The sequence below is a fragment of the Arvicola amphibius genome, chromosome 15 (assembly GCF_903992535.2).
Source record: "Arvicola amphibius chromosome 15, mArvAmp1.2, whole genome shotgun sequence".
Lineage (NCBI taxonomy): Eukaryota > Metazoa > Chordata > Mammalia > Rodentia > Cricetidae > Arvicola > Arvicola amphibius.
In genome coordinates this window covers 14,021,507-14,033,758 of record NC_052061.1, presented here as the reverse complement: position 1 = coordinate 14,033,758, position 12,252 = coordinate 14,021,507, and the positions used below count along the sequence as shown (strand labels likewise).

At 43.8% G+C, this 12,252-nt stretch overlaps 2 protein-coding genes across 2 annotated transcripts in view; one reads left to right on the top strand and one right to left on the bottom strand.

The window, feature by feature from the left end:
* The window catches only part of Vps35 (VPS35 retromer complex component), a 30,437-nt gene extending 29,032 nt beyond the window's left edge, over nt 1-1,405 (bottom strand). The window contains exon 1 of the mRNA XM_038312821.2: nt 1,274-1,405. Coding sequence (XP_038168749.1) covers nt 1,274-1,276 — 3 coding nt within the window. The 5' untranslated portion in view covers nt 1,277-1,405. The remainder of the gene's footprint in view (nt 1-1,273) is intronic.
* Nucleotides 1,406-1,466: 61 nt separating this feature from the next.
* Nucleotides 1,467-8,979, top strand: Orc6 (origin recognition complex subunit 6). The gene is made up of 7 exons (XM_038312822.1): nt 1,467-1,799; nt 2,895-3,024; nt 4,224-4,387; nt 4,821-4,910; nt 6,547-6,659; nt 7,179-7,247; nt 8,534-8,979. The coding sequence occupies exons 1-7, from the start codon at nt 1,735-1,737 to the stop codon at nt 8,659-8,661; spliced, it is 759 nt and encodes a 252-aa protein (XP_038168750.1). The 5' UTR covers nt 1,467-1,734; the 3' UTR covers nt 8,662-8,979.
* Nucleotides 8,980-12,252: the final 3,273 nt, after the last annotated feature.

Below are 12,252 nucleotides of genomic sequence, written 5' to 3'. Positions count from 1 at the left end.
AGAACTCAGCAAGCTGGAACAGAGGCCCATGAATACCAGGCTGGTCGGAGCCTAGCAAGATAACCTCTCCAAGCTCCACTTCAACAAAATCAACAACAAAAATACTTACTACAGGGCTGGAGAGATGGCTCAGAGGTTAAGAACACTGACTGTTCTTCCAGAGGTCCTGAGTTCAATTCCCAGCACCCACATGGTGGCTCACAACCATCTACAATGAGATCTGGTGCCCTCTTCTGACCTGCTGTCATACATGGAGGCAGAACACTGTATACATAATAATAAAATATTTAAAAAATAAAAAAAAAATACTTACTACGGGTGTTTCCTATTAACACACTTAAAGTGAAATATAGAATTCTGAATACAAAGACCAGATACTGAAAGAATTAAAACGTACATAAGCACACCATCATCCCAAAACATTATCTGTTCAGTGCAGCGTTCATCAAATGCTAGTAGGGATGCAAATGACAACCTGCCCTGTGGAATACAGACAGGGTTCGAATTTTGAGGAAGTTCGTGTTCATGAAGCTAGAAGTGCCGAGCCACGACGGGCTACCATCACAGAGAAACGCAAAGAAGAACCACTGCTTCCAGCAAGCGCGCTAGAGTCCTCGGTGAACCAAGGAGAAAGGAAAAGTGGTCTCCTTTCTGATGGCTGGGTTCGGCGAAAGCAAGCATGAGCCAGCCCTTCGGGAAACTCACGTGAGCGGGTCCCTAGAATTCGCTGACAGCACTGCAAGATCAGGGAGCTATGCGGCCAGCGAAGGCCGGCGACCACTGCGGCCCCATTGGAAGATCTTTCCAGCACAGAAAAAGCCATGGGGCCCGCGACCACAGCTGAGCACAAAGGTGGAGAGGCACCATCAGGGCGCGTCCCAGCTACCGCGCCAGCCCAAAGCTCCAAGGCTCCTCTCAGCCTCAACCCCATCTGCGGCAGCGCAGACCTGGGACTCCGACTCGCGGAAGGCGGCCATTCCATACAGGCTGCGGGCCTCCGCCGACACCCAAGCCTCCAGCCCCGGACACCCATTAGAGAGGCCGCCCGCTCTCGGGGCAAAGACCAAACCCAGCGCCACCGCCCACTGCAACCCACCGCAACCTACTCGCGGCCTTCCGCAGCCCGTGCCCCATCCCGCAGGCCCCGTCCAGCGAGGACGGCCTCGATCGGAACGTCCGGCCCCGACACTGCCCGCGAGGCTCCCCGTCCGCCGGGAGCAAGCGAGGACGGCGACCCGGGCAACCCACCGGCCCACGGCTTCCCCGCACTCACCATGGCGACTCCGTGGACCCGCAAGCAGCACAGCCTACTCCGCCGGAGCCGCCCGCCGTCAGGTGACGCGACCTCCCGAGCCCCGCCCTCTCTAGCCCCGCCCTTGGCCGGTAGCGGCTTTTCGATTGGCCTACTTCAAGTCTCGCGTGGGTTTGCGGAGGGAGGCAGACGGTAGTGTGTAGTGGACGGGGCGGGGCGATACCGGTCCTGCGGCGGCACGGGCTACGGACAGCGGGAAGCGAAGCCGTGTTGCCGGGGATCGCGGCAGAAGGAGCAGCCATAGAGCGCTGGGCTCGTTCACCTCGCCGGGACCAGCGCACCCTCGTGTGCATTTGCGCAGAAGGAAGACCAGGATTGGCTTGTGGAACGCTCTCATTTTCTTGTCGCGACCAATCCGGAGGCGCCGGGGGCGGGTCTTAGCGCTCAGTCAGTCTGCATTTCGGCGCGCATTTCTTCCAGCGATGGAGTCGGAGCTGGTGCGGCGCCTCGCCCGGCGCCTCGGTCTTGCGGAGCCGGGTGTCCTGAGGTGAGTGCGGCCGTGAGTGCTGGAATACGTCCCTGCCCCGCGGCCCTGGATCCACCCCCTATGGCGACGCTGGAGGCACTGGCGGTGCGGGAATGACCGCACACGGGTCTGAGCGAAACTCGGGCGGCCCTACCACGAGAAAAACTTTCAGGCTTGTGGGGTGACTTGAGAGCGCGTCCGTAGTCGTCTACTCTGTGGGATGCGCTGCGGTCGGAAAGGGAACCAGTCAGGGTGAACCTCTGGTCATTTCTCAGGCTCGAGAACCTGTTTACGGTGGTGGGTGCCAGGCATGCGCAGACCCCGTGGATATGACTGTAAAGGGCAAGAGTCAGGTAGATACAATACAGAGTGAAAAGCTGGAAGGACGAGTAGGGCGTAAGAATTCAGGAAAGGTTCCAATGGCTTTGAGGCTGATTTGTTAGATAGTGCCACGCGTGGAAAAACGTGTCACGAGTGGCCCAGATCGCCTCGGTCTTCAGAAGCCCTGTGACTGGGAGGATCGGTGTATGATTTTGTCGTTGGAAGTGAAGCGATTGCAGGCAGACGGATAGAGCACCCAGTGAGGTGAGGGAAGGCGAAGAAAGGAGCACTGAAATAGATGTGAAGATGGGACTCCGTAATCATTTAAATAGAGAACTGTAAAATGTGGCCCCGAACCCGCCGCAGCAACAATGTCATCTTGTTAGAAATAAAACGTTCGTACGCCTCATCCCGGGGCTACTGGCCAGAAATGGTGTGGGACTCAGAATTGTTTCCACAACCCTCCAAAACTGAGAACCACTTTAAGGAAGAGAAAGAAAGAATTTGATTTGCTCTAACCTGCCTGTGTTCTTCTCTGTGTACTTCTTCAAGGAATGTTGTAAGGAGAGGGGTTGTTTGGGGAGACTTGGATTCACTCTTCTTTAAAAGCGCTTGGGACATACCTAGGTCTGGAGTCATTTTTCCCGTTTCCAAAGGATGTGTATTCTAGGCCCCAAATGAACTTGCACAGAAGTTCGATGGGGTATGAGTCCACCGTGCTGCAGTCAATTCTTTGCCTTAGTGTTGGACTGAGTTCTGGAACAATCTTAATGAACGTATTGCGTTTATCCCCAGGAAAGCAGAAGAGTACTTGCGGCTGTCCAAGGTGAAGTGCACCGGTCTGTCTGCACACAGCTCAGAAACCAGCAGTGCTGTCATATGCCTCGACCTTGCCGCTGCCTGCATGGAGTGCCCCTTGGATAGAGTAGGTGCCTCCATATGACATGTGAACGATCTGATGTGCGCTCAGGCTTCTTTGTTTCATTTTCATCTTCTTGGGGGTGGCTTTTCGTGTTGCTGTGATAAATTACCCCGATAAAAGCAGCTCACAGGAGAGGGTTTCTACCTCTTAACTAAGGGTACAATCTATCCTGGCTCAGAAATCGAAGGACTTGACGAATCTACATGACAGCTACAGCCAGGAAGGAGAAATCAGTGAATCATTGTACCCGGTTCACTTTCTCCTTTTTTACACAGGCCAGAATCCTGTGGCAGGAAATTATACCACCCACAGTGAGCACATCTTCCCACCTCAATTAATCGAGTTACGTAATCCCCCCAGACATGCCCACGGGTTCTTCTTCCCTGCTATTCTGGATTCCAACTGTTGAAAGTTGAACCAGGCCTTCTCAAAATCCTTAATGTTTTAGGGTTTTAGAGTCAGGAAGAGTCACATGTCGGAACCAAATGTTAGTACTATTTACTAAGCTCTGTGAGCTGCCAGTTTCTGCCATAAAGTGAGGACTTAAAAAAAAAGTCTTTCCCTGGATTATTGTTATGGCTCGATTAAAAAAAAAAAAATCTATCTTTGTGTGATGTATCTAACAGTGCTTGTGTTGTAGTTGATGTGTTCGTTAAAGCTCTTCACTTTCTGTCGCTATCCAATGCTTCGATCTCTTTTACCCTGACCCCAAGCTGTACTAGTGACTTGTAGTTTTGTAAATACACACTCCTCCTGCCCCACCCCCGGATTCTTTTCTGACAAGCTCCTTTTTTGTCTTAATGTGATTCTGCTTGCTCCCCTGACTCCCCCAAATGGAGTCGGTGCCCTACTGTGGTGGGGTATCCTGTTCTTCCCCCCTTTCTTCCAGACACTCACCTTCCTCACTCTACCCCCAGGACTCCCTTATTTCCCCAGTGATTGCACATTTCCACCAAAGGCACACATATGTGTCTCCCTCTGATATTTCACACAGCTTAGACAGTATTTAATCATTTTTAAATCATTTGTACGCATGCATGATTATACCCTTCTATAGTATGAGTTCTTTGAAATAGTAGTCCGCTTGACATGCTTGTGGATTTTTGAGTTAAATAACATTAGTACATAATTAATACCACTTAATAAATATCTAGGGATAATAATATATTGAACTCAAAATTTGTGTGTTTTTCCTTTCAAAGGCTTATTTAATTAAGCTGTCTGGCTTGAACAAGAAGATGTATCAGAGCTGCCTTAAATCTTTTGAGTGTTTACTGGGATTAAATTCAAATATTGGAATAAGAGACCTAGCCGTACAGTTCGGCTGTACAGAAGCAGTGAACATGGCTTCAAAGATACTGCAAAGGTATGTGTAATTTTTAAAATTTATTTATTTTGTGTAAGTGTTCGCCTGCACGTATGTCTGTGTACTACATGCATGCCTGGTGCCCTCAAGTCAGAAGAGGGCATTGGGTCCCATCGACTGGAGTTATGGGTGAGTGGGAGCCACCATGTGAATGCTGAGAATTGAACCCAGGTGCTCAGCAAGAGCAGCACATGCTCTTAACCACTGAACCATCTCTCCAGCTCTTAAATAAATATTTTTTAAAAAAGTATCTGAGTCAGTTGTTACAGCACAGCCAACAAGCAAATGGTAGCAATAGGTCAGGACATTCAATTCAAGTCGGAAGCCAGGTGGAACTACACCTAAGTTTTGTTTCTAAATTGCCTCATTGCATTTCGAGCCCCTTTGAAATAATCCTCCCTGACAAATAATTCGCAAACATTGCTTCTCCTAGCTATGAGTCCAGTCTTGCGGAAACACAGCGAGCAGATCTCGACTTGTCCAGGCCGCTTTTCACCACGGCTGCGCTACTTTCAGCCTGCAAGTAAGTGGGCTGCAGGCGGGGAGGGGCTGCTGCGGGCGTTTGAGGCAGAGTTTTGCTGTGTAGTCCATGCTGGCCTGAAAGTCACTGTGGATCCTAGGCTGGCCTTAAACTTATGGTAATCCTCCTGCCTCCAACTCCCAAATGCTGAGATCTCAAGTGTGTGTGTCTCAGCGCCCCACTCCAGTCTGAGTGTTCTTTTACCACTGGGAAATGTTGCCAGGATGTGAGTTTTTCATTGCGGAAGAATGTTTATAATTCCACTGACCTCAGCTCAGCACATTGTCTATCGTAAACCTGTGATGCTGTGGTTTGTAGCCCGGTGTTCAGATTTTTGGTTACTTGGTAATATAGCTGCCAACTTAGAACTAGTGTTTCACGAGGTTTACTTTCCAAGTGGCAACCATGTATATAAATAAGCAGGGTATTCTCATTTCAAACCCTACTTTTTGTAACTGATAAAATCTGTCAGTACAGTGGTCATGTTTGATTTCCCAGGCATATTGTTTAAAAAGTACTGCCTACGGCCGGGCGGTGGTGGCGCACACCTTTAATCCCAGCACTCAGGAGGCAGAGGCAGGCGGATCTCTGTGAGTTCGAGGCCAGCCTGGTCTACAAGAGCTAGTTCCAGGACAGGCTCTAAAAAAGCTGCAGAGAGACCCTGTCTCGAAAAACCAAAAAAAAAAAAAAAAAAAAAAAAAAAAAAGTACTGCCTACAACTGTTCATCTGCATATAAAACATTTCTGAAATAAATTCTTACGTTTGATTCATCAAAATATTTAGTTATCAGTATACATACTGAATTATTACCATGAAATATTAATAATTTTTTATAACTTTGAAGTTATGTTATTTCACCTTTTGAGAGAACTTTCTACATAAAAATCATGTAGTAGTCTATTAAAGAATGTATTTCTCACTATCTAGTCATTAATTTTGGTGTGTTTGGCTTGATTAGCAGTATACCTAGAAGTGATTGTCGTTCACAGACAATATCCTTTTAATTCAACGAGGATATGTGATTATACAAGAAAGGAATGTAGTTGAAAGAACTCCACTTTTAGAATTATATTAAATTGAGCAAGAAATGGTCAGTTATCTTGAGGTGTGTGTGTATATGTGTATATGTGCTGCTTGTGGAGCCCAAAAGAGGGCATTGGATCCCCTGGAGTTACAGGTGGCTGTGAGCTACCATGTGGGTGCAGGAATTCAACCCAGGCCTCCAGTGCTCCTAACCACCGAGCCATCTCTCCAGCTCCAGTTGTTTTGTTTGCTTGCTCTAGAGGAATATGAGTAGGGTTCAGGGTTTGGGCAGTGGGGCAAAGTGATATGGCATTCCTGTTGAACACTTGACTATGAGTCTATTCTGCTAATTGGTAACATCTAAGAGGCATGAAGCTCTACAACAGATGTCTTTATTTGCCCCATTTATTGCAGAACAGGTGCATTTTAGTTCTCGGATCAATAAGACAGCAAGTTATAAGCTTCTAGCTAATGATATTTGGGATAGAGGAAAATCTAGACAGCTAGAGAATCTTAGTAAAATGTAGACAATGGGTAATAAATTTGTAAGCTGAGTAACTTAACAAGAAAATTGGTAATATTGGGAAAAAACAAACTTATAAAATTATTTTTTAGAATCCTGAAGGTAAAAGTGGATAAAACGAAAATGATAACTACATCCGGTGTGAAAAAAGCAATATTTGATCGTCTGTGTAAGCAGTTAGAGAAGATTGGGCAGCAGATTAACAGTGAGTATTCTGTAGTTGAAAATGCTGGTTTACGAATTCTTTAGTGAAAAAATTGACATGTCAGTTTTTCAAATACAATGGTCTAGTACCTTGGTCTAGTACCTTATAAATTATGATTCTACAAATCCGTGCCTGGAAAATAGAAACATAAACGTCAGCCAAGCAGCCGTCCCAGCACTCAGGGTGCAGGCACAGGCAGATGTCTGTGTTTGAGGCCAGCCTGTCTACATAGTGAGTTCCAGGTCAGCCAGCACTGCATAGTGAAACCCTGACTCAAAGAAACTTCAGTGTTAAATGCCAGCCTCTGAGTTCTATAATAGGATGGAAGTGACTCTCATGTCTAACAAGAGAAACACCCAGAAAAAAAGAAGAGCAAGATTATCTGCCTTCCTTTCTTTCTTTCTTTCTTTTTTTTTTTTTTTTTTTTGGCTCTGTGATTCAACTAAGGACCTACATAACCAAATAATAAAATTAAATAAAAAAAATTAACCTTGAAACCACCTTTTCCTTTTCTGAAAGGAGACTCTGGAGATTTAGCAGGTCCAGCACTGAAAAAAAAGAAGATATTGACTGAATCGCCAGCAAAAGGTAGGGCACACTAGTTGTCCTGGTGCTGAAATTGGTGCTGTGTGATTTTGCTGTGAGCAATCCTGTGACGTTCCTAGTTTACGTGATAAGAGCCAGCACTAGAGAAAAGCCTAACCACTAACTATCTCTTGATAGGATCTAAGATCTATTTTTCAAGCCAGGTGTGGTGGTACACACCTGTAATCCTAGCACTCCGAAGATAAACACAAAAGGATTGCTGTAAATTCAAGGCCAGTTGGTCTATATAGTGAATTCCAGGCCAGCATGGGTGATACATTAATACCATCTACAGCCTCTTAAGTAAAAATTAAATTGAAGTAACAGAAGTGTAAGTAAAAATATATCTAAAGATCTAAAGTGGCCAAAAAATAAAAATTTGCCTAATGTTTAAAAATACTTGCCCTACAAGCATGGTGATTGATACACACCTTTAATCCCAACACTCCTTACTCCTTCAGTCCCAGCACTCAAAGGCAGAGGCAGGCAGATCTCTGAGTTCAAGGCCAGCCTGGTCTACAAGAGCAAGTTCTAGACCACTCAGAGCCACACAATGAGTTTAAGAAAAAACGTTGTGAGTGTGGGTAGCTAAGCTGCCTGAGTTTATATCCTGCTTTGTGTCTGATAAAATCTTCTGGCAAATAAAATAGGATTTAAACAGAGACTGACTTGTAAATTGGGCAGCACCAAACCCAAAACTGGTTCAGAGAACTCCACCTCATATTTGAACAGCAAGTCTTAATAAACTGAACCTAAAAGGAGAACAGAAAACATCCGATTGAGTCAAACTACTCATTTCCTTTATTTAAGTGTGTTCTAATGTGAGGAGGTCCCTATTTGAATAATCAGAAAAGTAACTTTTGTGATTGGCTACTTTTTTTCCCTAAAAATGTATTCTCAAGTTATGTTCTAGTTACTTACATGGAACTCTAGCTACAAAGACAATCTAATGCTGATGGCCTCCTTTTTAATTGCTTAACAGTACCCACTGGCTATGTGCATTTGAAAAGGTAGTACAATTTCAACAAACTTCAGTTTTCTAATCTGTAACTTGATTAATGTTAGCACCTACTTCATACTATTTGTGGTGGGATTACTTGAACACAAACTGTTGTTCAGTGTCTTAGAACACTTAGCATGTAAGAAAAGGAAAAGTGAACACTGCCATGTTAGATTTCACGTTAGGGTCTCATTCTTTTACCCTAACTGAAGTAGATACTTTTAGTTTTTACTTTTATGTCATTTGTAAATATAAGTTTGAAATTACTTTTGATAACTTTGCCTTACAGAACTGGAAGAAATAATAGAAACCCCACATAAACCACCGAAAGATGAAAGTCTGACTCAGGATTATGAAGAATGGAAAAGGAAAATTTTGGAAAATGCTGCCAAAGCTCAAACAGCCACAGCAGAGTGATTTCCGGTCCACTACCGTCCTTTGCAGTGTGGAAGATGAAGAGCAGTCTTGTCTAAATGTGTATGCCAGGAATGCTGAGGATTGTCTCAATATGGAAGACACTAGCACTAGGCACCTCACATGGAACTAGATCACCATGCCACCTCCATAGACTCAGGTCTGTCTCCTCCTGTGGGATGGAATTGGGACCATTTGCTTCTCTGTTAAGCTTAAGGAAGTCTCTGACTTCACCTAGAATGTATATTTCAAGCCAAAAGGCGTCATAGATATTTAACCTGTTTTTGTGATTTTTTTTTAATTTTATTTCACTAAATCAGTGTTATACAGCCTAAGTTAATAAATGTTTATTTTTTTAACATATATTTGCTTTATTTTATGTTTATAAGCATTTTGCCTGCATATAAGTTTGTGCACCACATGTGTGCCTGGTGCTAGTAGAGTCCAGAAAAGGATGCCAGGTCCGCTAAGACTAGAGTTACAGACAATGAACTGCCATGTTGGTGCTGGGACTCAAACTCTGGGGCTCTTAACCACTGAACCATCTCTCCAGCCCAATAAATGTTATTTTTATATGCATTTGAGTTGCAGTCCTCAGCTTTGAGTAATCTTCATTAAGCCAACAATCTGTATCTACTCAAATGAAGAAAAAGCCCATGTGCACTGAGCCCTACTACTTCAGGAACCCAGACTCAGACTTCCTGGGTTCAAGACCCACTCTGCTTTGCCACTTGAACAAATATAATTAACTTCTGTTTGATCTATCTATAAATTGGAAACTAAAAGGTACTGCTTTGACTATGGATGTGTCTCAGTTGCTACAGTGACTGTCGTGCTCGAAGGCCTGGGTTTTATTACCAGCACTCCATAAAACCAGGTGTAGTGCACTCCGGTAATCTCAGCACTTAGGAAGAGAAGGCAGGAGAATCAAGTTTAAAGTCATCCTCAACTCCATAATGAGTTTAAAGCCAGTGTGGGTTACATGGAAACCTGTTTCACTGCTGCCTAGAAAAGCATATCAGACCCAATGCATGAAAGCATGTAGTACAATATCTGCTGTGAAGAAATGCCAAATAAACTTAAAATATACAGAGGCCCAACATAAGGAATTACATATTAGCACCTTTTGTGTATTACACAATGCACCAAAGATTATTTCTTTGATAACCATACACTAAAAAATATAACCTTAGTAAACCCTTTAATACTGAGAGTTTTATAGATTTTTTTCTTTTGATTGAGAATATTTTCATGCAATATATTCTAAGTGTCCCCTCCGTCTCCCAGATATTTCCCACCTTCCCACCCATCCAGCTCCATATCTTTCTTTCTACAGAAAACAAACAGGCAAATAAAAACAGAAAAAGCACAAGAAATGAAGACACATGCACAAAGCCCATAAAAACACAAATTAAGAAACCACAATATATAAGCAAAACATCAATAAGATGAAAAAAATGTCCAAACAAAGAACTATGAGACAAGAAAATGTATAAAAATAACATGGGAGTTCAATTTGTGTTGGCCTTCTAGTGGGCATAGATAGGGCCTACCTTTACGTGTGGTTTATAAACGCAGTGAGACTACATATGGAGAAAACTAATTTCCTTTGCAGCTGCCGAACTGAAGTAGTTTTGCTGTTGTTGTTAGGGGTGGGAGCTTATGCCCACCTCCCCCTCTCAACACTAGGACTCCATGTGTCTTAGGCCTGTGCAGGCCCTGTGCATGCTGCCATAGTCTCTGCGAGCTCATATGTGCGTCAGTGCTGTTGTAGCTAAGACATCAGTCCTTGGTGCCATCCGTCCCATCTGGCACTTAAAATCTCTGCCTCCTTTTCCTCATAGCTTCCTGGGCCCTAAGGGAAGGGGTTGGGCGAAGACATCCCGTTTAGGACTGAGTATTCCAAGGTATTCCAAGGTGTTTCTCTCTCTCTCTCTCTCTCTCTCTCTCTCTCTCTCTCTCTCTCTCTCTCTCTCTCTCTGCACATTGTCCAGTTTGGGTCTCTATTAACTCCCACATACTGCAGGAGGAAGCTTCTCTGATGATGGCTGAATGAGATACTGATCTATGGATATAGCAGAATATTGTTAGTCATTTTATTGCTATGATCCTTTAGCAGAGCAATATAGTATTTGGTTTTCCCCTAGGACCATGGTCTATCTGGTCTCAGTGTCTTGGCCACCTGGACAGTGTCAGGCATGGGTTCCACCTCATGGAGTAGGCCTTAGATCCAGTCCAATAGTAGTTGGTTACTCCCACATCGTGTGCCACTATTGCACCAGGCAGGTCACTGTTGTAGAATGAGGACTTTGTAGCTGGTTGGTGTTTCCTTTTCTCCTCTGGTAAGGTGCAGAGCACTTTCCAGTACCATGAACACTAGTCAGTAGAAGTAAAGGCACCAGCTTGAGATAAAAGTGTTGTCTTCAGCAACGGGGCCTTTCCATCAGTTTGTGGAAAGCAACCAATAGCCTTGGCAATAGCCCAAATTGTTTAGGGGTTTCCATGGGGCCCCCTTGACCAGTAACTCAATTAGATATAATGCATTTTTGGCACGAGATTTCACTTGCTGGCAAAAGATGTCTAGTTGGGGCATATTCCCATTATTTTGGGGCTCCATTTAGATTTTTTTTTAATATGTGTATATATTTTAAGAAGCTTTTACTGTAGTATATTTCCATATGACCCCGCAAAAAGCCCTTAGTATTAGTTGTCCCTCCCCATATTTCCTTCCTAACCTCCCTTCACCCTCCCCCCCATTTAATTCTCTCATTCTAATTCCCCCATCTCTCCAAAACTATAAATTCTATTTCCCTTCATTGGGAAATCCTCTCCTCCCTCCTAGTCCCTTACTCTATACCTAACCTCTATGATTATATGGATTGTAGCATGCCTATGAAAGGCTTAAAAGCTAACATCTACATATAAAAGAAAACATATTTGTCTTTTTTAGTCTGATTATCTCAGGATGATTTTTTCCCTACTCCATTTATCTGTGAATTTCACAATATTGATTATTTTGTTCAAATAGCTGAATAATACTCCATTATGTAAATGTCTCGTTTTTATCCTCTGTTGATGGATATCTAGGCTGCTTCTAATTTCTGGCTATTGTGAATAGAGCAGCAATGAACATGGAGGAACAAGTGTCTCTGTGGTGGGATGTAGAGTCTTTTGCATAGATTCCAAGAGTGGTAGAGCTGAGTCTTGAGCTAGATCTATTCCCAGCTTCCTGAGAATCTTCTGCACTGATTTCCATAATGGCTGTACAAGTTTGCACTACCACCAGCAATGGATGAGTGTTCCTCTTACCCCACATCCTCACCAGTATGAGCTATTATTTGTTTTATTGATCTTAGATATTCTGACTGGTGTAAGGTAAAATCTCAAAGTAGTTTTGATTTCCACTTCCCTGTGACTTAGGATGTTGAACATTTCTTTCAGAGTTTCTCAGTCATTTGTGTTTCATCTATTGAAAAACTCTGTTTAATATCCCTATTTAATTGGGTGATTTGTTTTATTTTTTACTTTTTTATTCATTTTTTTTGAAACAATCTTGTCTCATTTTACATACCAATCCCAGTTCCCACTCCCTTT

What these genes read in the sequence shown, in the direction of transcription:
- Orc6 (XM_038312822.1), top strand. Translation starts at nt 1,735, where the DNA reads ATGGAGTCGGAGCTGGTGCGGCGCCTCGCCCGGCGCCTCGGTCTTGCG. An exon ending in GCGGAGCCGGGTGTCCTGAG is followed by an intron (nt 1,800 to 2,894) that starts GTGAGTGCGGCC and finishes GTTTATCCCCAG; the next exon opens with GAAAGCAGAAGAGTACTTGC. An exon ending in GCGCTACTTTCAGCCTGCAA is followed by an intron (nt 4,911 to 6,546) that starts GTAAGTGGGCTG and finishes ATTATTTTTTAG; the next exon opens with AATCCTGAAGGTAAAAGTGG.